Source organism: Oncorhynchus tshawytscha, linkage group LG10, assembly GCF_018296145.1.
Source record: "Oncorhynchus tshawytscha isolate Ot180627B linkage group LG10, Otsh_v2.0, whole genome shotgun sequence".
NCBI lineage: Eukaryota > Metazoa > Chordata > Actinopteri > Salmoniformes > Salmonidae > Oncorhynchus > Oncorhynchus tshawytscha.
In genome coordinates, this window is record NC_056438.1 from 45,011,047 (window position 1) to 45,037,303 (window position 26,257).

Genomic DNA, 26,257 nt, shown 5'->3' on the forward strand with positions numbered 1-26,257 from the left:
GAAACAAACATCTTTCTGGTAAGAAGACGGGCGGGGGCGTATGTCTTATGGCCAACGTGACATGGTGTGATGAAAGAAACATACAGGAACTCAAATCCTTCTGTTCACCTGATTTAGAATTCCTCACAATCAAATGTAGACCGCATTATCTACCAAGAGAATTCTCTTCGATTATAATCACAGCCGTATATATCCCCCCAAGCAGACACATCGATGGCTCTGAACGAACTTTATTTAACTCTCTGCAAACTGGAAACGATTTATCCGGAGGCTGCATTCATTGTAGCTGGGGATTTTAACAAGGCTAATCTGAAAACAAGACTCCCTAAATTTTATCAGCATATCGATTGCGCAACCAGGGTGGAAAGACCCTGGATCATTGTTACTCTAACTTCCGCGACGCATATAAGGCCCTGCCCCGCCCCCTTTCGGAAAAGCTGACCACGACTCCATTTTGTTGATCCCTGCCTACAGACAGAAACTAAAACAAGAAGCTCCCACGCTGAGGTCTGTCCAACGCTGGTCCGACCAAGCTGACTCCACACTCCAAGACTGCTTCCATCACGTGACTGGGAGATGTTTCGACATTGCGTCAGACAACAACATTGACGAATACGCTGATACGGTGTGCGAGTTCATTAGAACGTGCGTTGAAGATGTCGTTCCCATAGCAACGATTAAAACATTCCCTAACCAGAAACCGTGGATTGATGGCAGCATTCGTGTGAAACTGAAGGCACGAACCACTGCTTTTAATCAGGCAAGGTGACTGAATACAAACAGTGCAGCTATTCCTCCGCAAGGCTATCAAACAAGCTAAGCGCCAGTACAGAGACAAAGTAGAATCTCAATTCAACGGCTCAGACACAAGAGGTATGTGGCAGGGTCTACAGTCAATCACGGACTACAGGAAGAAACCCAGCCCAGTCACGGACCAGGATGTCTTGCTCCCAGGCAGACTAAATAACTTTTTTGCCCGCTTTGAGGACAATACAGTGCCACTGACACGGCCTGCAACGGAAACATGCGGTCTCTCCTTCACTGCAGCCGAAGTGAGTAAGACATTTAAACGTGTTAACCCTCGCAAGGCTGCAGGCCCAGACGGCATCCCCAGCCGCGCCCTCAGAGCATGCGCAGACCAGCTGGCCGGTGTGTTTACGGACATATTCAATCAATCCCTATACCAGTCTGCTGTTCCCACATGCTTCAAGAGGGCCACCATTGTTCCTGTTCCCAAGAAAGCTAAGGTAACTGAGCTAAACGACTACCGCCCCGTAGCACTCACATCCGTCATCATGAAGTGCTTTGAGAGACTAGTCAAGGACCATATCACCTCCACCCTACCTGACACCCTTGACCCACTCCAATTTGCTTACCGCCCAAATAGGTCCACAGACGATGCAATCTCAACCACACTGCACACTGCCCTAACCCATCTGGACAAGAGGAATACCTATGTGAGAATGCTGTTCATCGACTACAGCTCGGCATTCAACACCATAGTACCCTCCAAGCTCGTCATCAAGCTCGAGACCCTGGGTCTCGACCCCGCCCTGTGCAACTGGGTACTGGACTTCCTGACGGGCCGCCCCCAGGTGGTGAGGGTAGGCAACAACATCTCCTCCCCGCTGATCCTCAACACTGGGGCCCCACAAGGGTGCGTTCTGAGCCCTCTCCTGTACTCCCTGTTCACCCACGACTGCGTGGCCATGCACGCTCCAACTCAATCATCAAGTTTGCGGACGACACAACAGTGGTAGGCTTGATTACCAACAACGACGAGACGGCCTACAGGGAGGAGGTGAGGGCCCTCGGAGTGTGGTGTCAGGAAAATAACCTCACACTCAACGTCAACAAAACTAAGGAGATGATTGTGGACTTCAGGAAACAGCAGAGGGAACACCCCCCATCCAACGTGATAACCACTACACTACGGAAACTACAATACAAAAAGAGGAAGTTGAGGAAAATATTAGGAATGCCCACAAGTCTACCTGATTTGGAGTCAAATCAAATCAAATCAAATTTTATTTGTCACATACACATGGTTAGCAGATGTTAATGCGAGTGTAGCGAAATGCTTGTGCTTCTAGTTCCGACAATGCAGTAATAACGAACAAGTAATCTAACTAACAATTCCAAAAAACTACTGTCTTATACACAGTGTAAGGGGATAAAGAATATGTACATAAGGATATATGAATGAGTGATGGTACAGAGCAGCATAGGCAAGATACAGTAGATGATATCGAGTACAGTATATACATATGAGATGAGTATGTAAACCAAGTGGCATAGTTAAAGTGGCTAGTGATACATGTATTACATAAGGATGCAGTCAATGATATAGAGTACAGTATATACGTATGCATATGAGATGAATAATGTAGGTTAAGTAACATTATATAAGGTAGCCTTGTTTAAAGTGGCTAGTCACACTCCAAATTAAAGTGGAAAACCACACTACAGGCTGATCCAACTTTGATTTAATGTCCTTAAAACAAGTCAAAATGAGGCTCTGTAGTGTGTGTGGCCTCCACGTGCCTGTATGACCTCCCTATAACGCCTGGGCATGCTCCTGATGAGGTGGCGGATGGTCTCCTGAGGGTTCTCCTCCCAGACCAAGACTAAAGCATCTGCCAACTCCTGGACAGTCTGTGCTGCAACGTGGCGTTGGTGGATGGAGCGAGACATGATGTCCCAGATGTGCTCAATTGGATTCAGGTCTGGGGAACAGGCAGGCCAGTCCATAGCATCAATGCCTTCCTCTTGCAGGAACTGCTGACACACTCCAGCCACATGAGGTCTAGCATTGTCTTGCATTAGGAGGAACCCAGGGCCAACCGCACCAGCATATGGTCTCACAAGGGATCTGAGGATCTCATCTCGGTACCTAATGGCAGTCAGGCTACCTCTGGCGAGCACATGGAGGGCTGTGCAGCCCCCCAAAGAAATGCCACCCCACACCATGATTGACCCACCGCCAAACCGGTCATGCTGGAGGATGTTGTAGGCAGCAGAACGTTCTCCACGGCGTCACCAGACTGTCACGTCTGTCACGTGCTCAGTGTGAACCTGCTTTCATCTGTGAAGAGCACAGGGCGCCAGTGGCGAATTTGCCAATCTTGGTGTTCTCTGGCAAATGCCAAACTTCCTGCACGGTGTTGGGCTGTAAAAGCACAACCCCCACCTGTGGACGTCGGGCCCTCATACCACCCTCATGGAGTCTGTTTCTGACCATTTGAGCAGGCACATGCACATTCGTGGCCTGCTGGAGGTCATTTTGCAGGGATCTGGCAGTGCTCCTCCTGCTCCTCCTTGCACAAAGGCGGAGGTAGCGGTCCTGCTGCTGGGTTGTTGCCCTCCTACGGCCTCCATGTCTCCTGATGTACTGGCCTGGCTCCTGGTAGCGCCTCCATACTCTGAACACTACACTGACAGACACAGCAAACCTTCTTGCCACAGCTCGCATTGATGTGCCATCCTGGATGAGCTGCACTACCTAAGCCATTTGTGTGGGTTGTAGATGCCGTCTCATGCTACCACTAGAGTGAAAGCACCGCCAGCATTCAAAAGTGACCAAAACATCAGCCAGGAAGCATAGGAACTGAGAAGTGGTTTGTGGTCACCACCTGCAGAACCACTCCTTTATTGGGGGTGTCTTGCTAATGCCTATAATTTCCACCTGTTGTCTATTCCACTTGCACAACAGCATGTGAAATTTATTGTCAATCAGTGTTGCTTCCTAAGTGGACAGTTTGATTTCACAGAAGTGTGATGGACTTGGAGTTACATTGTGTTGTTTAAGTGTTCCCTTTATTTTTTTGAGCAGTGTATATTAACGATACATATAGGAACATTGGATCGGGAATTTATTTTTGCAAAAAGACAAATGAAGCAAACTAGAATCTAGCTTTAATATAAACTTTATTACAAGATAGCATACGTCAAAGGTTTTATTTGATAGTCAATGGATAAAACAGCAGAAACAGGAATGTTAATAACTCTGACTTGGCTTGCATAGGATAGTGACACAATCGAACTAGGTCATCACAATGACCAGGCAAGCAGTCATAGCAACTAACTGGGCCTGTCCAACATCCAAACGTCAGTCACTTTTCAGTCTTAACCCATTGACACTCAGCCATAAAGAATAGAAGGATATGGATATCATATTACACCAAGTACAGCATGAGCTTTACAGCACGAACTCCACAACCCTCTGGATGCACTTAATTCAACAATCAATATTACTGGGGGCCATGAGGAAAAGCAAAGTCCTTTTCGATGCATAGGCCTGGTCCGAACATCACAGTAATTCAATTTACTTTTAGTTCGCTAGGACTTTTGCCTAAAACATCAATTCACTTTGCAATATGTTAAAATCTTGGGGCTGTCATAAAGCATCTCCGAGTAGGAGTGCTGATCTAGGATTGGGTCCCCCCAGTCTATATAACCATATTCATTATGATCTAAAAGGCTTAACTGATCCTAGACTGCCACTCCTACTCTGAGACACTTTACAGGCCCAGTATTCATAGAGGCACATGCAGTAAAAAACACCAAGGTATGTCTCCTTCATTGGTTCAGGGCTACAGGATGACTGGAAAGGTCAGTCACAGTGTCATGTATTTCAGTCATAACCAGTCGTTTCAACACAACGACACTTCAGACTGGGTTAAGAGCTGCATGCGAGGGAGTAGGAGAACGAGAACACGGTCAACGAATCCTAGCAATAAGGAAACATCTTTATGCTGCTTTTCAAAGACTATTGTTTAAAGATATTTTAACATTGGCATGACAACCACTAGAGGAGAGGAAAAAAAATGCTGTATGGCTCCACGAAAGAGAAGAGCGTTGCTAACTTTCACAGTAAGCTGGCCTTTCCCACTCGTAATGCGGAGCCACAGTAAGTAACACGAACGACCGTTCCTGAGTGGTTTTAGCGGAGGCCGAGTGTAAAGACTTGGCTATGACAGTACTGAGGAGCAGCAGCAACTTCTGGCTTTCTCAACAGCAAAATGTTTTAATAAAGAACAATGGTTCTATAATGAAAGCATTTCCCTGGTTAAAAGAGTTATTGTTCATTTGATGACTAACTGGCATGGTCCATTCCAATAGAATGGAACAAATGAATGAGCCATTTGGAATATTAGAAAGAAAGTGTGTAAATATAAAAATGTAATACTGCTTCGATACAAAAAATAAAGAATTCAAAATGATCCCAAGTAGGACTGAAATAAACTAAATATAGTAGCAAGCAGAATGAGACAAGGACCAGTTATCTTGCTCTTGTTTTCGCTCCCTTCTCTTCTGCAATCCCTCCATCTCTGGTCAAGCTCAAATAACAGCTTGAAAACCTGCAGGGAAAGACAAAAGTGATACATAAGGACTTGTACTTCCTAATGTTCCATTTATATGAATTCAGACTAAAAAGGGACCAATAATTCTGATGGAGTATATATCTGATGCCATCGGAAAGTATTCAGACCCCTTTTTCCACATTTTGTTAGGTTACAGCCTTATTCAAAAATGTATTAAAAATAGTTTAGGGACAGTTCCTTCGACCTCATGGCTCGGTTTTTGCTCTGACATGCACTTTCAACTGTGGGACCTTAGACAGACAGCCGTGGGCCTTTCCAAATCATGTCCAATCAATTGAATTTACCAATTCCAACCAAGTTGTAGAAACAGCTTAAGGATGATCAATGGAAACAGGATGCACCGGAGCTCAATTTAGAGTCTCATAGCAAAGGGTCTGAAAACGGTTTAAATACATAAGGTCTATTTTTTATTTTTAGTACATTTGCAAACATTTCAAAAAAACTTTAAAATCCATTTTAGAATAAGGCTGTAACGTAACAAAATGTGGAAAAAGAGTCTGAATACTTTCCTTGGGCAATGAACAAAAATATAAAATGCAAACCGTAGCGTCGGTCCCATGTTTCAGGAGTGAAATAAAAGTTGCAAGACATTTTCCATATGTACAAAAATAATCTCAAATTTTGTGCAAACTTGTTAGTGAGCATTTCTCCTTTGTCAAGATAATCCAGCCACCTGATAGGTGTGGCATATCAAGAAGATGATTAAACAACATTACATGGGTATATCCAACCGGCCTCACAACCGCAGACCACGTGTAATCACGCCAGCCTAAGGGGGGGCCGGGGGACGACTGAACTGTAATCTTTGAAATTACTGCATGTTGTGTTCCTATTTTTGTTAAGTCTAGTAAAAGCTGCAAGAGAAAATGTTAACCGCCCCAAAAATAAACACTACCCTGCCATGACCAACAACAAAAAACAATACACACCCCCCCACCCAAAAATAAGTTTGATAACCACCCCAGCAAATTGCGATCTGTGCAGTTGTCACACCATGATGCCACAGATGTCTCAAGTTGAGGGAGCGTGCAATTGGCATGCTGACTGCAGGAATGTTCAGAGCTGTTGCCAGAGAATTTAATATTCATTTCTCTACCATAAGCTGCTTCCAATGTCGTTTTAGAGAATTTGACAGTATGTCCAACCGGCCTCACAACCGCAGACCACGTGTATGGTATTGTGTGAGTGGGCGGTTTGCTGATGTCAACGTTGTGAAGAGAGTGTCCCATGGTGGCGGTGGGGTTATGGTACGGGCAGGCATAAGCTACAGAGAACGAACACAATTGCCTTTATCGATGGCAATTTGAATGCACAGGGATACTGTGATGAGATCCTGAGGCCCATTGTCGTGCTGTTCATCCGCCGCCATCACCTCATGTTTCAGCATGACAATGCACAGCCCCATGTCGCAAGGATCTGTACACAATTCCTGGAAGCTGAAAATGTCCCAGTTCTTCCATGGCTTGCATACTCACCAGACCTGTCACCCATTGAGCATGTTTAGGATTCTCTGGATCGACATGTATGACAGCATGTTCCAGTTCCCGCCAATATCCAGCAACTTCACACAGTCATTGAAGAGGAGTGGGTCAACATTCCACAATCAACAGCATGATCAACTCTATGCAAAGGAGATGTGTCGCACTGCATGAGGCAAATGGTGGTCACACCAGATACTGTGGTTTTCTGATCCACGCCGCTACTTTTATTTTTACGGTATGTGACCAACAGTTACATATCTGTATTCTCAGTCATGTGAAATCCATAGATTAGGGCCTAATTAATCGATTTAAATGATTTCCTTCTAACTCAGTAAAATCTGAATGTTTTGCATAATGCATTTATATTTTTGTTCAGTATAGTAATAAAAAAAAATACCACCTAGCAGACCCTTTAAAACTTCTTGAGTGTAGGGGGCAGAATTTTCATTTTTGGCAAAAAAAAAAAAAAAACACCATTTGAAATTTCTCTGGCCCAGAAACTAGAATATGCATGTAATTGTCAGATTAGGATAGAAAACAATCTAAAGTTTCCAAAACTGTCAAAATATTGTCTGAGTATAACAGAACTGATATTGCAGGCGAAAACCTGAGGAAAATCCACAAGGAAGTGCTGTTTTTCCTGAAAGCTCTCTGTTCCATTGGATGCCTTGCCTTCATTTAAAGGGATATCAACCAGATTCCTTTTCCTATGGCTTCCTCAAGGTGTCAGTCTTTAGACATAGTTTCAGGCTTTTATTTTGAAAAATGAGCGAGAAAGATCACATCGCGTCAGTGGATAGCTGGGTGTTCGCAGAGTTTTGCTTCCGCAACAGAGTGGGGCAGATATTGTCTCTCCCTCTCCTATTGAAAAAGCTACAGTCCCGGTATATTATCGATTATATATTGTAAAAACAACCTGAGGATTGATTATAAAAAACATTTGACATGTTTCTGTGGACACTACGGATACTATTTGGAATTTGCCTGCAATGTCGTGACCGCTCGAGTCTGTGGATTTCTGAACATAACGCGCCAAACAAATGGAGGTATTTTGGATATACAAAATAATCTTTATGGAAAAAAAGGAACATTTATTGTGTAACTAGGAGTCTCGTCAGTGCAAACATCCAAAGATCAAAGGTAAGCGATTTAATTTATTATTTTTCTGACCAATCTACTTGGCTGCTAGTGTTTGTAATATTTTGTCTACTGAGAGATGTTCTTACATAAACTCTTGTTATGCTTTCGCCGAAAAGCTGTATTGAAATCTGACACGCCAGGTGGATTAACAAGCTAAGCTGTGTTTTGCTATATTGCACTTGTGATTTCATGAAAATTAAACATTTTTAGTAATTTAATTTGAATTCGGCACACTGCAATTCAGCGGGTGTTGATGAAAATGATCCCGCTAACGTGATGGGTGCGTCAAGAAGTTAATCCAAAGAGATTCACCGTAGAGCGAGTTCAAATCATCTTTGTGTGTATTTTGATTACAACAGGTGTTGAACCCACAACTATGGCATTGCATATGCTTACCAACTGAGCCATACAGGTCCACAATATACCATAGTGTACATTTGAGTTTTCATAACACGGGTTTGCTGTGTTTAGTGTCAAAATGGACGTGTTGTTCTTACCGTGGTGAGTGTCACACATGCTGGCCGTCTCCCGCTCCATCAGGCTTAATCTGCATCTGGGCCTGCATCTTGGTAATCATCTCCTGCATTCTCCTCAGCTGCACAGAACAAAATAAACATAACATTAATACCAAAACATAGAACACTGAGTACCTGGCTAAACCCCCCTTCCACAAAACAACCAACCGTATCACATGAAATAAACTTATTGCAGTCCAACTAAGAGTGAGGATATAAGAGGTAATGTGGGTGGGCTATTCAAAATAGTGATATTTGAATGGAAGTATACAGTATAAGGGTGGTGAGAGAGGGATATGAATGCTTAGCTATCCCACCTCAGCCTCCTTCTCCTGCAGGATCATGTCCTTGTCCATTTCCTCCGGCTCCGGTCCCTTCCTGTAACACGGACACAGATTTGTTGAGTTAGGCTCAAGGCACAATCATTGGGGAGACCTGCCATAAATATCCACATAAATGAACACTGGAAATCTCATACATTTCCAGTTATTACATAGTTTGTGCATTCAGAAGAAAATGCAGTATTCAAAAGCATATCATTGTCATTCATAGAATCAGCAGAAAGGTGGAGTGAAAACTCATGTGCATAGGGGGTCTCCGGAAGACAGTTTGGTAAATCCCCACGTCTGGTGGTTGTGTGTGGTGCAGATTCTAGCTTTCTAGTATTTAAGCAGACGTGACGAAAGCAACACATAGAAAGTAGAAAGAGCCAGAGGTAAATTAGTGAGAGAGAGAAAGAACAGATTGGGTGGGGTAGAAAAGTAGAAAGCTGGGTGTTAAAGTAAAAGAGGGCAAGCTGCATAAGCAAGAGAGCAGCAAGGTTGAGAGACAGGGAGGATAGTGGTACCTCCCCCATTGAAAACAGTACCTCCAACAGTCCACTCAGAGGATTGGACAGACCAGACCATCATTGGGCTGATGGTGAGCCAATAGGAAGGCAGTAAAATCACTCCCTTCTCCTGGATTGGCTATAGAGGAAGGTCTCAAAGAATCCAAAGGGTCCACACCCCTAGAGTTAAATGATACCCATACTACTACAAATACAACCTATATACTGGTTAAAAACCCCATAGACCACTAAAAAAATAAAACCATAAAGATAAAAAAATTGCCCACAGACTATACCTGCCTAACTCAAACCCACTACCAAGGTCAAATTGCTGTAGAATGTACATCCAAAATTATAGTTTAACTTAACTTAAAATGTTTTCGTTTTTTCAACCATGTAATATTAATGAAAACATGGAGATTGACTTTCAATGCTGACTATCGCCTAATCACTTCATGATAGACATTAACACAAGATAAGTGGAACTGGCCGACTGAGACACTATTAGTTACCCATCAATTGTCTTAGCCAGATAAGTCATTCAAATCCAAGAAAGTCAAGACACATGAGTCTTGTGTTACAAATGTCTCAACACTACCAACCTGCTCTGTTATATTAAGCCTTTCTGTGTCTTTGGTTGTATATTATATTACTGCGTATGGGAAGTTTTGGGGGCAGGCAGGGTACAGAAAGGCAAGCAGACAGAACGGTACGTACGCAGGAGACAGAACGTAACCATGAGAGGACAACCTGCCGCCTCGTTTGAGGCGCTCCGAACGGAAATTCTCGTAGTGTAGGTCCTGGGTCACCTCCTGCAGGTCCTGCATGTGGGTGCTGTAGATGGATAGGTGTCAGTGGATCAATCAAGCACTAAACCAACTACTCAACTCAAGATTGTCATAAGCGAAACACCAAGCAGTATGTGAGACGGGACAGCCACTGCTCATGACTGACATTTAATGGGTTGACAACATATTATACAACTGACACAGCTTTTGTAGTATAAGCCAAATCAACCATAAAAAAACACTATATTTATTTAAAAAAAAAATGTTTTAATAAATAAATAAATAGCCATAAGCCACTATTTCAAGTTTGGATTCTCAAGCTGCTATTCAATGCTGCTTCAAGCTGCTATTCAAGTTTAATATATGAAGAAACCAGAGCGAGCCCCTCCGGGGATGACCCAGTGCAGGCCCTCGCTCTCCCACCCACTCACATGAGCATGGTGCGTAGCTTGAGGAAGTCGTTGTGCTCGGGGTTCTCCACCTCCACCACACCCCAGGGATACAGGCGACCCCGCACCTTCTTCCCCTTGGCCTCGATCTGCTGGTTGGAGCCAACCACCGCAAAGGGAATACTGGCCTGGAGGGAGGAGAGAGAGCAGGTGCTGACGGTCAAAACAGATAGCATGTTTGCGATGGTGGCAATTGCATACCATTCTGAGCTTATTTGTAAAGTTGTATGTTTTCTTTTTCTTTTAAATTTGCTAGTAACTTTCAGGAACAGTAGTAAAAGTCTCAAAGAAACCATGCTCAATTTCAATTCCGGTCGCCAAAATGATTGACACCCTAGATAAAAGATGACAGGAGGAGTTAAGCATGTCTTGGGGGTATAATTGTTGACCCTCTAACTTTCTCATTTAAGATTATTTGTAATCATAGTAGGATCAAAATTAATGTACAAGAGTTTAGAAACATTCCATTCTTAATTACAATTAAAGTGACCACAAAATGACAATAGATTATTTATCATTCATATCTATTCGGCGCAAAATAACTGAAACATAACCAAGAAGAACTACAAAGCGTCACAAGCTTGATGTAGTCAAGTGCTAGGAATACTGGACCAAATAATAAACTTTTGACTACTTTCTTTATAAGAATCTTTAGGGGTGTCAATTGACACCTACCTTTTTGAAAGAAAAAATTACTTATTAAAAACAAAACTTCTTTCTCTGAACAATTGTACTAGTATAAAATGTAATTTGAGATTTTTTTTATGTGCATACAATATAGATCCGTATTAATAACTATCAAATAAATAATTTTATTGCTCATCTTTATCAACGATTGCAATACTTTCAGACACCACCATATGCTGAAATGACAAATGGGGTTCAGAATCCTTATGGAGGCAGGACCGAGTCTAGAAAAGGAGGTGGGGATTACTTTGAGAATCCTTGTCTGCTCCTTGAAGTCTTCGTCCTCGTCAGACTCCGCGTCGGGGAGGTGGTATATCTTGATGCCGTGCTCATCAATCTCATCCAGAATCTACAGCCACACACAGGAATATGGAGGATATAGACATAATGTGGGCTAGTTACTTTAGCTGCGCTTTAACTATTAAATTGAATATATAGTACTTTATTAATCCAGAGGGATTATTCAAATACAGGCAGTACATGGGTGCAGTTGTATCATATGAAAGGAAGATCACTACATCTACATCCCTTGTGTGAGACGGCTTAATTTCTTTTAATTACAAATTTAAAAATAAAAAAAAGTTCCCATTGTATACTTTTTAGAGTCTGGTTGAGCTATAACGTCTCCTACCCTGCGCTTGAGCCTCTCCCTCTCTCTCAGGGTGAGTGTGTCGGCCTTGGCGATGACAGGGACCACGTTGACTTTGTTGTGGATGGCCTTCATGAACTGTACATCCAGAGGCTTCAGCCTGAGAGAGAGAAAGGGAGAGCGCGTAAGAACTGGGGGGGGGATTAACAAGTACATGTTGAAAATGTGTGTATACCCGTGGCCTAATGGGGAGATGAAGTAGAAGCAGCAGTGAACACGGTTGTCCACGATGTGCCGTCGGTTCAGACCGCTCTCGTCGTGGAGATAGCGCTCAAACTGGTCGTCGATGTAGGCGATGATGGTGCTGAAACTGGAGAAACGAGAAGCAGCTGCTATTAGAAAAGCCAACCAATATAACACCGTATGACATGAGTAGAGCAATGGGGAATGACATTTTAGATACAGGGGTGTCATCCAGAAACTCATGTAAAACTAAGCTTAAACTTTTAAAAAGTGAACTATCCCTTCAAATTTTAGAAAAATATATTTTTACAACGATAAAAATGTTAGTTCAACTATATTCCAACAATAACAACAATTTCCATGTTGGACAAAAGAAGTCGTGGGCAGTGGCATACCAGTCCTGGCTGTTGATGGCGTCGCCGTATCCGGGTGTGTCCACCACGGTGAGGCGGAGCTTCACCCCTCTCTCCTCGATCTCAACCGTAGATGCCTCGATCTGAACCGTGCGCTCAATCTTCTCTGTGGGACAAAATGAAAAGGAGACCAGGGGGAGAGGAAAAGTTTATTTTTTATTTCATTTTTCTACTTTTGAGATACTCTTGAGGCCACTGACTAAACGAGGGGCGATTTGGTGTAATCTGTTTAAAATGACTCCCATTAGGTTTTGATAGTTAGCAGAAAGTTTGGCCTTTGTGTATAACCATTACCTGCTGCTCCGGGGATCACTCTCTCTGGGTAGAGATCCGTAAGGAACAGACTGTTGATGAGGGTGGACTTCCCCAGACCAGACTCACCTAAACAGAACGCACAGAATCAATATATTTCAAAAAAACATCCCACCATAAAAAAAAAAAGAGAAAATCAAATAGAACAGACTATTGTGCCTGTAAGGCAATATACCCAATACATTAGTTCATAACCAACTACCTTTGAGTCTACGAACCACAAATACTACAAAAATCTACAATTAGATGTGCAGGGTGAACCTTTTTCCACAAAATACCCAATATAGCCTGGGTAATGGGCACACTACATTTGCAGCCAAGCAGCTTCCTACACATTAGGCCTTTCATTGCGTGGGAAAAGCATTAACCTCACAGTAAAACAAGACAAACATTTTCCTTAGTCCAAAATGCAACAAGCTCTAAGAGCCGCTGCTTCCCCAATCAAAAGCCCTGGATTAACACAGAGGTACGTGCTAAACTAAAGGACAGAGCTACCGCACACAAAAGGTCAATTTAGGAACAAGGTTAAAAACCTATTACTCTGACACTCAATGCATATAGCAGGGGCTACAGACTAGTTGTGATTTATTCAACGATGCCTCTACCAGACAAACTCAATGAATTTTATGCACTGTGACAAAAAAAACACCAAAGGGCCCCTGCCGTCCTAGAGGACTTAGTCATGTTGCCCTTGGAGAGCGAGATCACCAAGGTTTAACACTCCCAAAGCTATGGGGCCAGACAATATTCCAGGGCACGTACTCAGAGCATTCGATGTCCAGCTGGCAGGCATCTTCAAACTCTCCTACCACCCCAACAGATCTACAGACGATACGATCTCAATTGCACTCTGCGCTCTCCCACCTAGAGAAGAGGAATACCTATGTGAGAATGCTGTTCACCGACTACAGTGCGATCTAGAAGAAAAAGAAACGCACACCTATTAAGGCGGAGGTGCTGGCTAGCGGAGTAGAAAACTTGAAAATAAGAGCCGCACACTCTAGGAGCTCAGATGCTATCATTTAATTACCAACGATTCAACAGCCAAGCTGTTTTCATCAGGGTATAATCACAAACACTGCGGGATGACTTGTTTATATAGTGTCAAAAGACACAGGTGTCTGTAATCATGGCCAAGAGTGGCCGAATATCATTGGTTAATAATCAAATATTAAAATGTCATACAAAGAACAGCATACAAACAAATGGATAACATACAATCAGATTAATTGGACTACACAAGCTTACAAACAATTACAATGGCAAAGTCACAAGAATCACAAGAATGGCTTCAGATCAAAAGTCTACGTTGAGACCGAAGGGCGCAAGGGTCTTTAAATTAAAGATCCGGGCGGCCTCTCGTTTTAACAATACATCTTTTATTTATTTTTTTCCAACTCTTTAATTTAAAGACCCTTGCGCCCTTCAGTCTCAACGTAGACTTTGATCTGAAGCCAATCTTGTGATTGTGACTTTGCCATTGTAATTGTTTGTAAGCTTGTGTAGTCAAATTAATCTGATTGTATGTTATCCATTTGTTTGTATGCTGTTCTTTGTATGACATTTTAATATTTGATTATTAACCAATGATATTAGGCCACTCTTGGCCATGATTACAGACACCTGTGTCTTTTGACACTATATAAACAAGTCATCCCGCAGTGTTTGTGATTATACCCTGATGAAGACAGCTTGGCTGTCGAAACGTTGGTAATTAAATTATTGCATCTGAGCTCCTAGAGTGTGCGGCTCTTTTATTTTCAACGACTACAGTGCAACACTATAACACTATACACTCCAAGCTCGGGACCCTGAGACTGAACACCATCTGCAACTGGATCCTGGACAGGCTGTCCTCTGGTGGTGAGAGTAGGCTGACCCTCAACACGGGGGCCCCCTCAGGGGTGTTTAACCACGACTGTGGACACGCACAACTCCAAATCTATCATCAAGTTTGCTGATGACATGGTGGTAGGCCTGATCAACAACGTTAAGACAGCCTTCAGGGAGGTGAGAAAACTGGCAGTGTGGTGCCAGGGCAACAGGATGATGGACCACAAAAAACAGGGGGGTGCACACCCCCATCTACATGCCACAGTGGAGGGTCAAGAGCTTCAAGTTCCTGTGTCCATATCACTGAGGACTTAACATGGTCCTCTCACACCAGAACAGTCGTGAAGGCACAGCAATGCATCTTCGCCCTCAGGAGGCGGAAACGATTTGGCATGGCCCCTCAGATGGCACGGCAACTGCACCGTCTGCAACAGAAAGACCCTATAGAGGGCGGTGCAGACAGCCCAGCGCATCACCGGGGGTGAGCTCCCAGCCATTCAGGACATACATACCAGGTGCTGTCTGAGACAGGTCTGGAAAATTGCCAAAGACTACAGCCACCTGAGACATGGACTGTTCTCCATGCTTCCGTCTGGCAGGCAGTCCTGGTGAATCAAGACTCAGACAAACAGACTCATGGCCAGGGGATAGAAGCTGTTCAGAAGACTGTTAAAGTGCTAACAACTGATCTCCCACAGACTATCCACAGGTCTCAACCCACTCAGACAACCTACACTGCTACGAAAATGATTATTGATTAGATGCATTACTGTTCATAGATTACCTTTAGTATATATCCTGCTACTGGTCACTATTGCTCCTGTTTACATGTAGGGCTGAGCGATATACATTCAAATTAATTCAATATATGTTTTAGCGCAATGTTCCAAACCCATGTATTGGAAGAATCTAGGTTTGAATACATGAGTGTGTCTTTTTGGTCTCGTATCATTTGCTCCTTCTGTGCACCTTAGTACTCGCACACAGACACCAAGCCCCTCCCCCTGCAGCTCACAACCACGACGAAAGAGCATTGTCATCTCTGACAAGCCATTTCAACTCGCTACTGCATTTGAGGTTTGGTCAAACATAAAAATCGGTCATATAGACACCTATACACAGAGACATTTTACTGTAATAGAGGAGAACAACCTTTATAACAATAGCCTTTTTATGTCTCAACTCCCAAAATGTAAAACACTGCAGAGCCTAATAAGATGGGAGTATCAATGAACATAATTGTGGACAATGAATGCTCAGTTTGTCATGCGCAGCATTGCAGTACCGCTAGCAGCATTTTAGCCAGACTAATGTGCTAGCTGTCTAGTGTGTGTTTTATAAATGTGCAATGAGCATAAAGACACATTTATATAAGGAACTCTCATTCTGAGAAATAAGCATCTTCTTATCCAGACAGTGGACTACCTATGCTAGTTGGCCACCTGTGTTTCAATGTTGAAAAAGTGAACAGGCTCTGGAAGCCACTACATTAAATGTGAATCGATTCTCAATTGCTGTACGGTTCTAGAAACATAAATCCCTTCACTTTCATATCAAATTAATTTCACAAATGCAAAATACACACTTATAGTTCACGGTTAACACAGTTGTAGCAGACAGTATTTTTCAGTGACAACATACAGTATTTCTGGAGTCTTCCGTTTACACAGGTGTTCGGAAACACAGATAGCCAACAAGTCCACTCGCACAGGTAGCCCACTGTCTTCCATCTGTTTTACGGAAACAAGCACTGTAATATAGAAATATGGCCATGTGGGAACCCTAACCCTATAAAAAGCTGTGTATAAATTTAACATTTTGTTAACTGTAAATGATTTCTCGCCGATATGAAAGATATGATCCTTATGCAAAACCGTATTGCAAGCGTTGCGTGTTAATGTAAAAAAAAACTCCCCTCTACACAAGACGCCTTCGTCCAATGACTAATGTAATGGAACTGAGAGTCACGACGAAAGGCTAGACAGATTAGAATATTAACACAGGTCTCATAAACAGTGCCTGCTACCAGAAGTTGGTCATTATTAGTGGTTGTGCATGGTTCAGTCAAAACAAAATGTAACTTTCATTGGACAAGCAAAAAAGCAGGTAAAACTATTTTGATATTATTTCATTATTTTTAGTGAGTCTTAAGGTTGATGGTTTATATTTTACAAGCCCTTAATTCTTTAGATTATTCCAGCTGTTTGAAATACAGTGTATTGATCTTTAATTGTGTAACAAATCTTTGGCCTATTTAGTGAAAACATTCAAAAAAACTTTAAAAAAGAGATCTACGAAATCACCAATAAGTTAAAGAATAAAAACGTTTAAAACCAAGCCACGAGGTCAAAGGAATTGTCCCTAGAGCTCCGAGACAGGACTGTGTCAAGGCACAGATCTGGGTAAGGGTACCAACAAATGTCTGGAACAGTGGCCTCAATCATTCTTAAAATGGAAAAATTTTGGACCCTTCAAGACTCTGCCTAGAGCTGGCCGCCTGGCCAAACAGAGCAATCAGGGCAGAAAGGCCTTGATTGGGGAGGTGACCAGGAACGCAATGAACTGTAGAGTTTCTCTGTGGAGATGGGAGAACCTTCCAGAAGGACAACCATCTCTGCAGCACTACACCAATCAGACCTTTATGGTAGAACGGCCAGACGGAAGCCAATCCTCAGTAAAAGGAACATGGCAGCCCACTTGGAGTTTGCCAAAAGGCACCTAAAGACTCAGACCATGAAAAACAAGATTCTCTGATCTGATGAAGCCAAGATTGAGCTCTTTGGAGTGAATGCCAAGCGTTACGTCTGGAGGAAACCTGGCACCATCCCTACGGTGAAGCATGGTGGAGGCAACATCATGCTGTGGGGATGTTTTTTAGGGACTGAGAGACTAGTCAGGATCAAGGGAAAGATGAATGGAGCAAAGTACAGAGAGATTCTTGATGAAATCCTGCTCCAGAGTGCTCAGGACCTCAGACTGGGGCAAAGATTCACCTTCCAACAGGACAACAACCCTAAGCACACAGCCAAGACAACACAGGAGTGGCTTCAGGACAAGTCTCTGAATGTCCTTGAGTGGCCCAGCCAGAGCTTGAACCCGATCGAACATCTCTGGAGAGACCTGAAAATACTTGTGAAGCAATGCTCCCCATCCAACCTGACAGAGCTTGAGAGGATTGTTAGAGAAGAATTGGAGAAACTCCCCAAATACAGGTGTGCCAAACTTGTAGCGTCATACACAAGACTCGAGGCTGTAATCGCTGCCAAAAGGTGCTTCAATAAAGTACTGAGTAAAGGGTCTGAATACTTATGTAAATGTGATTTCAATTTATTTTCAATAAATTAGCAAACATTTCTAAACCCGTTTCTGCTTTGTCATTATGGGGTATTGTGCGTAGATTGAGAAAAATAATAATTTAAAAACACATTTTTTAATAAGGCTGTAAAGTAAAAAAGTGAAGGGGTCTGAATACTTTCCAAATGCGCTGTATATACTTGCATTCTCATGTATTTAACCGTCATCGTAGTTCTTGTGGTTTTTATTCATAATTTTATTTGTTATTCTGTTCTCTATTCAGCAGAGCCCTGTCCGGTGCTGCCCCTCAGGCACACATTCCACTCTGGTTTATTTTAAGGCAGACATGGAGGGAGAAGAGAGAAAGGACAACCATTTCACACAGTTAAATCAGAGGACCCAGAGACGCCCAGCCTCCACCCGTTTATATAGAGGCTGAACTCACAACAGTGACCTAAACAGGGGCCTCTGACATGATCCTACACATATCCCACTCAGACACAAACACTCTGGCACACACGTATGCTGGACATGCATAAACTCACGTTAAAACCTCTAAAAGGAAGTGAGGCGATTTGGAACAGTGCTTAATGACACATTTTTTAGGGGGGTAATGTTATTTGTGAGGAGAGGCTATGGGAAAAGGAAATGTCAACTAGCTAACTGTCCGGGCACATGGTCAAATAAGTCACATTCCATTCTGTCGACAGCATGAAGTGATAGCTTAAATGCTTAGAACAAACAGTTGTTTCTGTTAAAAAGATATATAGAATGTTTGGCAAAGAAAAAAAGCTATCCTTCCAACTCAAAATGAATCAAGGAAATGCATAGTGGGTTGTCACGAGACCAGTATTGCGATATTCTGAGGTATCGTGGCAAAGAAACAAAACATGAAGCCGATTTAATTTCTTGAGGAAAACAGTCCTGATATTAGAAACAAGCACCATTATTTTGTCACATGTTTATTTTGCAAGCTATAGCACTCACAATTTTCCATAAAGTAGGTTTTTATAGGACCATAGAGTTTAGTCTAATTCTGGTTTTATTTTTTTGCCATGGAAAATCTGGTATCATAGTATTGTGATACTGGTATCGTGACAACCCTATTAATATGCATTGCTTGCTGTTATATTCCTAAAATGGTTATGATCTGACAAAGCTGTGTGAACATTATCATTTTGGCACACATTCCCCTTTGAAGGCCAAAACTCATCTCTACTGAAGTGAGAAAAAAACTGCAACAAGAAAATGGCTGACACTCACCGACAAGCAAAGACACAAAGTGGTTTTATGCAAAGCTCAAACAACTGGTGTAGACGTTCTGTCTAAGGCTCGATACTACATACGAACAATAGAATACTCTCAAAACAAAAACACCAGACATTTCTTAAGTTCCAAATATCATGACACTCACCAACTACCATGAGGGTGAACTCAAAGCCCTTTTTGACCGACTTGCGGTGCACCTGGTTGGGCAGGTTGGCAAAGCCCACATACCCCGGGGTCTCTGGGTTGGTGAACTGACCCTGCTGTAATACATGAGACAACAACATGAGCATCTGAGTCATTCAACTCAGGAATACCATAATTTAAATGTTGTCATGGGCTGTGTAAATCACAGCAGCAAAGATTAAAACCAGCAATTAGGCCACTACTCAAAACAGCTGTCCACGAATGACCTTTGGGTGAGGTGACTGTCTTGTCTCTGCCATCTCTTTGCAAAAACATTATTTCCTGCATTCTAACAGGCCTGTACGTAACCAGGGAGAATATGCAGTCTAACCAAAGTGTTTCAAAGTTATGCCTAAACCTATCTATTCAGCTTATAAACAGATGTAAGGAAGGAGCATATATTACATTACATCTAGAGTGGCAGATAGCCTAGTGGCCAGTAACCAAAAGGTTGCTGGTTCGAATACCTGAGCAGACCGTGAAAAATATATCAATATATCAAGCAAGGCACTTAAGCCTAATTTACTCCAGGGGTGCCATACTACTATGGCTGCCCCTGCAAAACAACATTTTACTGCACGTGGTGTATGTGACAAAAAAATTGTCACTATAAAATAGCTAGGCTAGCTAGGCTAAGCTCATACATTGGAGTGTTCTCATTTCAACCCAGGTCAAGGCACAACAGTGAGTCATGAAGAAAGCAGCTGCCTGGAAGCATCTGCTAGCGTGACCATGCATTCTGTAATTAAGTCTGTCTCTGGTAAGATGATTATACACAATATTTGCATCCTCTATGCTCAATTGTTGTTGTTTTTTTAAACAATGGTTTAATTCTAATTTAATTCTAATAAATCCTGATTTTCCCAAAGCAGATTCACATCCGGTTTATATAGGCCTAATCAAAATAAGCTCCCTCTGAAATCATTATTGGACAGCCTGACAGTATTACTTAGATTAAATAAAGGGAGAGGAAGCAGCATCCTCTTATGCTGGGTCGGGAACGTACCTTAATTTTTTCAGCCTGAGACATTTTGCACTCTTTCAACCTGCCAGAGAACAGAGAACATTACATGTCAACTGTAACGTACTCCTGTTTTTTTGTTTTGTTAGCAGAGCATGCAAATACTATATCAATAGGCCTAGCTATAACTTGGAAGAGAATGACGAGTGTACACTAACAAAATGGAGGATAGCCTACCTACATGATTTAGTGGACCGTGAGACAGGAAGTCTGCTTTCTGCTCAATAATGACTTTCCGAAAGAATTATCTAACCTCAAATAACTGACAGCCTTACCTTCCAAAGATGTTGTTACGCGCTTTCACTTCACATATGCATGTACACAAGTCGGTTTTTAACTTGAATTCAACTTTCCATTCTGTTCTTTTATTTAGTGAGTTAGTGCCTTTTCTATTACAGTATACCTAAAAATAAAAATCTTGAAGCGATAACAAAAGTTCCTACAGTTAGTTAGCGCATTAACTGCTCTCTGAACTTTTATTTGTTCAACGCCGAGCAGTGGAAGTCTGAAATAAAAAAAACTAGCGTTAGGTTTTGAAAGCGCTGTCCCAAAGAATTAAATACAACTAAACATTGCAGTTACATTAAATATGCCTAGTTAATTTAACGCTAATAATATCACAAAACATGATCTTATCAACACCTTCAAGCTAGCTGGCAAACAAGTATTTCAAACCGGGCCGTGTAGACAAACTGTAAATTGATTCTGTATCACAGGGTTTCAAATGGTAGCTAGCCAACACTGACTATTAAACCGACGAGGTGTCTAAACGCAAGCATTGAAAACTAGCCAACTAATTAGCAAGTAGCTAGCTACTTTGCTAACAAGCTATTTGGGAAGAGGTAGAAAGTTAAAGCAACGTATCTTATTCAACGAGACAGTTTAAAATGTCATGAATATTGCTAATAAATACAATATTTACCGTTTTGATTGTCACTGAAAGAAAACCGTGTGGGTTGGGTGCATATATACAGTCATTGGTTTGGAGGCCGGACTGGCGAACAACACCTCAAATTTCGGATCTTCTTCAGCACAGGGACCAGAATGCATTGGGCGTTGACTGTCCTCAAATTGGTCCTCTTATAATGCATTGATTTTTCTTATCAATAAAATTGAACACATGTCATTCTACTACCAACGATTTTCTTTACAATTTGTAATGCAACCGCTATTCATCACCACCATCGTCATCGCCAACCATCATCATCACAGAGTTTAAAAAATCTAAACTCATCATGAGTGGCTCAACTGCTTACATACCGACATCCATCCCCACCACATTGCGAGCAAAACCTGACAGCAGAGAGATAAACACATTTTTCTCTTTGAGAATTAATTTCGTGCAATTCTACACATTTTGCCATGCGGTGTAGAGAAGATGTTGCAATTTTAAAGCATGTTTGCAGAAATTCTATACATTTTGCCATGGGGTGGAAAGAAGATTTTGCGAATGTATAACTCATTTCACATAATTATACTAATTTTGCCATGCAACCTGGACTCATACACTAGATGTTACATAGTAAAGTAAATCCAGTTCTCATACACTAGACATGACATGTAAATACAGAACATACAAAAGTATGACATGTTCATTTTGATATGGTTTCTTAAGACAGGTTACTGAAGGCAAAACAAAAGGAAGATGGGAGGATGAGTGTGTAACACGGACAACGTTTGCATTTGAGCTAATTAGAAACTTTGCAACTACTTGCTACTTTTCAACTACTTAGCTTGTTAGCTAACCCTTCCCCTAACCTTAATCATTTTAGCTAACCTTAACACTTTAACCTAACTCCTAACCTCAACCCTAACACCTAGCCTAGCTAACTTTAGCAACAAATTTGAATTGTAACATCATACGATTTGCAAATTCTTAACTTATTGTTTGCTTTTCTAATTCGCAACATATTGTACGAAATTGCAATTCATTACATATTATATGAATTGCAACTTGTAACATATCTTACGGAATGGATGACGGACATCCACAAATGAATACAAACCATACGAAACATAACAAAGCGTAATAAAAGGACTATTCTGGTTTTACTTACAGAATAATACGAAATACTCTGAGAACAGGTTGTGCCATGGGACAGAGAGGAAAATTAGCTTTGTTACAGATAATGTCCTGCAATTCTACACATTTGCCATTGGGTGGTGAAAAATGTTTGCAATTTTTAATATGATATCCGAGTGAGACTGACGACAAAATCAATGGGGGCCCTCCAGACGGTCTAACCATGATAACCAAATTTCTACATTTGACCTTGTGTATTCTACTATTCTAACTCGCACCAGTAAGTTGGAACCATGACTGAGTTCCAATTCTTTTAAATAAAATTTGTTCTGGAGGTGGGGTGCAAAATGGGGTGCGGACCACCAGTTGCCCATCTGAGGTAGAAGAAATTTCAAGTCAAATCAAATCAAATTTTATTGGTCACATACACATGTTTAGCAGATGTTATTGCGAGTGTAGTGAAATGCTTGTGTTTCTAGTGCCAACAGTGCAGTAATATCTAACAAGAAATATCTAACAATTTCACAACAATATACACAAATATAAAGTAAAGGAATGGGATTGAGAATATATAAATATATTTTTTAATAACAAATAATATATATATTTCACCTTTATTTTATTTAACCAGGTAGGCCAGTTGAGAACAAGTTCTCATTTACAACTGCGACCTAGCCAAGATAAAGCAAAGCAGTGCGACAAAAACAACAACACAGAGGTACACATGAACAAACGTACAGTCAATAACACAATATTAAATATATATATATATATATATATTTGGACGAGCAATATCAGAGCGGCATAGACTGAGATACAGTAGAATAGAATAAAATACAGTACATGCATACATATGAGATGAGTAATGCAAAATATGTAAACATTATTAAAGTGACTAGTGTTCCATTATTAAAGTGGCCAGTGATTTCAAGTCTATGTATAAAGTGCAGCAGCCTCTAATGTGCTAGGGATGGCTATTTAATAGTCTGATGGGCTTGAGATAGGAGCTGTTTTTGAGTTTCTCGGTCCCAGCTTTGATGCACCTGTACTGACCTCGCCTTCTAGCAGGGTGAACAGGCAGTGGCTCAGGTGGTTGTTGTCCTTGATTATCTTTTGGCCTTCCTGTGGCATCGGGTGCTGTAGGTGTCCTGGAGGGCTGGTAGTTTGCCCCCGGTGATGCGTTGGGCAGACCGCACCACCCTCTGGAGAGCCCTGTGGTTGAGGGCGGTGCAGTTGCCGTACCAGTCGGTGATACAGCCCGACAGGATGCTCTCAGTTGTGCATCTGTAAAAGTTTGAGTGTTTTAGTTGCCAAGCTAAATTTCTTCAGCCTCCTGATTTTGAAGAGGTCCCTAAAGTTAGAATAAAACTGTATAGTTTTTCTACTATGATATCTAATAGGATTGATTATGGGCCTACTAATAATAATACTAGCCCATTATTTAAAAATACAGTGGGGCAAAAAAGTATTTAGTCCGCCACCAATTGTGCAAGTTCTCCCACTTAAAAAGATGAGAGAGGCCTGTAATTTTCATCATAGGTACACTTCAACTATGACAGACAAAATGAGAAAAAAAATTCCCGAAAATCACATTGTAGGATTTTTAATGAATTTATTTGCAAATTATGGTGGAAAATAAGTACACTGCCTGTTGTTAGTGTTTTTTAGGTAATTGTTTTATGAGTGACAAAGTGTGCATGTTGGGTGACAACCTTTGCTAGTGTTATGGAAGAATGAGCTGATTTGAGACATGTATGAAGTGTTTTGGTAGTTTTAGTGCATTTTGGATGTGAAAGTAACTGCTGTGCCAAGCTGAAAGTTGGTTAGGAGAACTGTGTGAAGAGTTTTGAAAAAGTGACCTAAGTATTAGGAAATGGGTCCTAGCGATTGTAAAAATTAAAAATAAACTGTAATTGACAGAGCTATGGCTGCAAGGACTGACCATCCATGATATCAAATGAGGCTATACAGTGTTTGTTTACATTTACAATGTTTACAAAATTTTGAGAAAAACAAGCTTATATTGTGGGTTCTCATGGAGTGTGACAGTTGAACTAAACTTGTGAGGCATTTATAAGTTATATTCTTCAAGAATCAATGGATATATATACATATATATATATATAATTTATATATAAAAATAATTTATAAGTCCAAAAATGGATGTAGCAACTACAGATTGCCACTTTAAGTCTATCAAAAGTGTGCAAGTTTGAACATGTCCATTAGGCCTATGGATTTTTTTTTATCAGCACGAATTAGATCGAGCAATAAAAACTCCACTTTTATTCCATAGGCTGGGATCCGCACTATGCAGCTGTTGCAAGATTGCATTTTTCAGTCTGTCCACTGGTTTCAAAAACAATTGTTGATAGGCAGATTAAAATTCTTGAATTCAACCATATTTGGTTTCAAATGTACATTTAGATTTGTGAACAGCCATCCACAACCACAATCCGTAAGGCGAAAATAGCTAAATGACAGAGCAGCAGTGTGATTCACATCATTGCGCTATGGAGATATCAATAATAAATGATACCCGTATCACCGTAGACTACACTACTACTGTCATACTTACCTTCAAGCGTTTTTTCAAATTGGATAATCTTTGGATGCCGACAGCAGTCGCACCATTGGAAGACATAGCTTGTACTGTTGCCTACAAAAACCCATTCCTGCTCTTTTCCCGCGATCCATCAAACATATTTGGTGTGTCATCATAGTGGTCTCTGACTTGTGTTCAGACTTGCTGAGGTGGAACAAACTTAAATGTGCTCCTTTTTTCAATGGTGATTTGAATGTCATTGCGAAAACACAGAAGTGTCACAGATTTTTTTTTTGCAAAAACATTATTTCTGAATTTAAAAGTAATCCTTGATGTAATCATCTAGTTTTTCAAAAGTATCGGTAATCTGATTACAATATTTTTGCTGGTAATGTTACGGATTACAGTTTCCGTTTTTGTAATCCGTTACAGCATCAACTTCCGGTAGACAGGCGAAGCGCTAGTGTGCTCAACTGAAACGATACCGTTCGTTTACAGTATACTAAAATGAACTAATAGTATGTACTCATTAAGTGTGTAGTATACCGTATGGGTATTCGAACACTGCTCAGGTGTACTTACGTATCTCATCTTCTGTAGCCAGCGTAACAATGTAGCAAGCTTTCTCGCGGTAATGAGGAAATGAATCAACAACATCAGTGCTCGTGAAACTTCGGAGGTAGAATTTGTGTACAAAACATTTTTTACAAGATATTAAGGCAAGTTGGGTGAAATTGAGGTACGTAAGCCAGGGTTTTCTTCATAATAAAAAAAATAGGAAAGTCTGTGTTTTCCAAGCTATTAATTTACCGGTAACATCCGGATAAATGTATAGACAACAACGATGAAGACAAATTCATCGAAAAACAGTGTCATGCTCTTGGTAGTAATATATCAACATCGGCAAGTGTCGCAAGTGGCTTGTTGGTCTAGGGGTATGATTCTCGCTTTGGGTGCGAGAGGTCCCGGGTTCAAATCCCGGACGAGCCCGTTTTTTGCCACCGTAGTCCTCACATTTTATTCAACATTTTCGGTATGTTGTAGCCAGGCCAATTATCATAAACTGTTCTTCCCTCTAACGTTCGCATCGTCTGTCCATGAATGCATCTTGATCTGGAATGTGTTTTTATAGGTGGCTTAACTAATTATGTTGCCAGCCGTGACCTCTAAGACTGAAAGTAGGCCTAATCACACTTGAAAATGTCTTGTCTCAGAAATAACACAGGGATGGATCTAACCTCACGTTTACCTATTTGCAA

At 41.4% G+C, this 26,257-nt stretch overlaps 1 protein-coding gene and 1 non-coding gene across 5 annotated transcripts; one reads left to right on the forward strand and one right to left on the reverse strand.

The window, feature by feature from the left end:
- Positions 1-3,910: 3,910 nt before the first annotated feature.
- LOC112260261 (septin-2B) lies at positions 3,911-21,602 on the reverse strand. 4 transcript variants are annotated; one of them, XM_042328611.1, is made up of 14 exons: positions 21,353-21,602; positions 20,706-20,935; positions 20,416-20,455; positions 19,372-19,486; positions 12,813-12,899; positions 12,501-12,624; positions 12,098-12,232; positions 11,905-12,022; positions 11,521-11,622; positions 10,569-10,714; positions 10,067-10,183; positions 8,838-8,898; positions 8,503-8,600; positions 3,911-5,360 (listed from the first exon to the last, which is right to left on the reverse strand). In XM_042328611.1, the coding sequence occupies exons 3-13, from the start codon at positions 20,437-20,439 to the stop codon at positions 8,514-8,516; spliced, it is 1,116 nt and encodes a 371-aa protein (XP_042184545.1). In that variant the 5' UTR covers positions 20,440-20,455; positions 20,706-20,935; positions 21,353-21,602; the 3' UTR covers positions 3,911-5,360; positions 8,503-8,513. The 4 variants fall into 4 exon arrangements, with proteins under 4 accessions (XP_042184545.1, XP_024290991.2, XP_024290993.2 ...); XM_024435223.2 differs by lacking the exon at positions 20,706-20,935 and having other exon boundaries at positions 21,353-21,599; XM_024435225.2 differs by lacking the exon at positions 20,706-20,935 and having other exon boundaries at positions 10,100-10,183; positions 21,353-21,595.
- Positions 21,603-25,916: 4,314 nt separating this feature from the next.
- trnap-ugg lies at positions 25,917-25,988 on the forward strand. The gene has a single exon. It is a non-coding gene; the product is annotated as a tRNA-Pro (tRNA).
- The last annotated feature ends 269 nt before the right edge of the window (positions 25,989-26,257 follow it).

What these genes read in the sequence shown, in the direction of transcription:
- LOC112260261 (XM_042328611.1), bottom strand. Translation starts at nt 20,439, where the DNA reads ATGTCTCAGGCTGAAAAAATTAAG. An exon ending in CTCAGGCTGAAAAAATTAAG is followed by an intron (nt 19,487 to 20,415) that starts GTACGTTCCCGA and finishes CATGTATTACAG; the next exon opens with CAGGGTCAGTTCACCAACCC. An exon ending in GGTTACGTTCTGTCTCCTGC is followed by an intron (nt 8,899 to 10,066) that starts GTACGTACCGTT and finishes TCCGTGTTACAG; the next exon opens with GAAGGGACCGGAGCCGGAGG.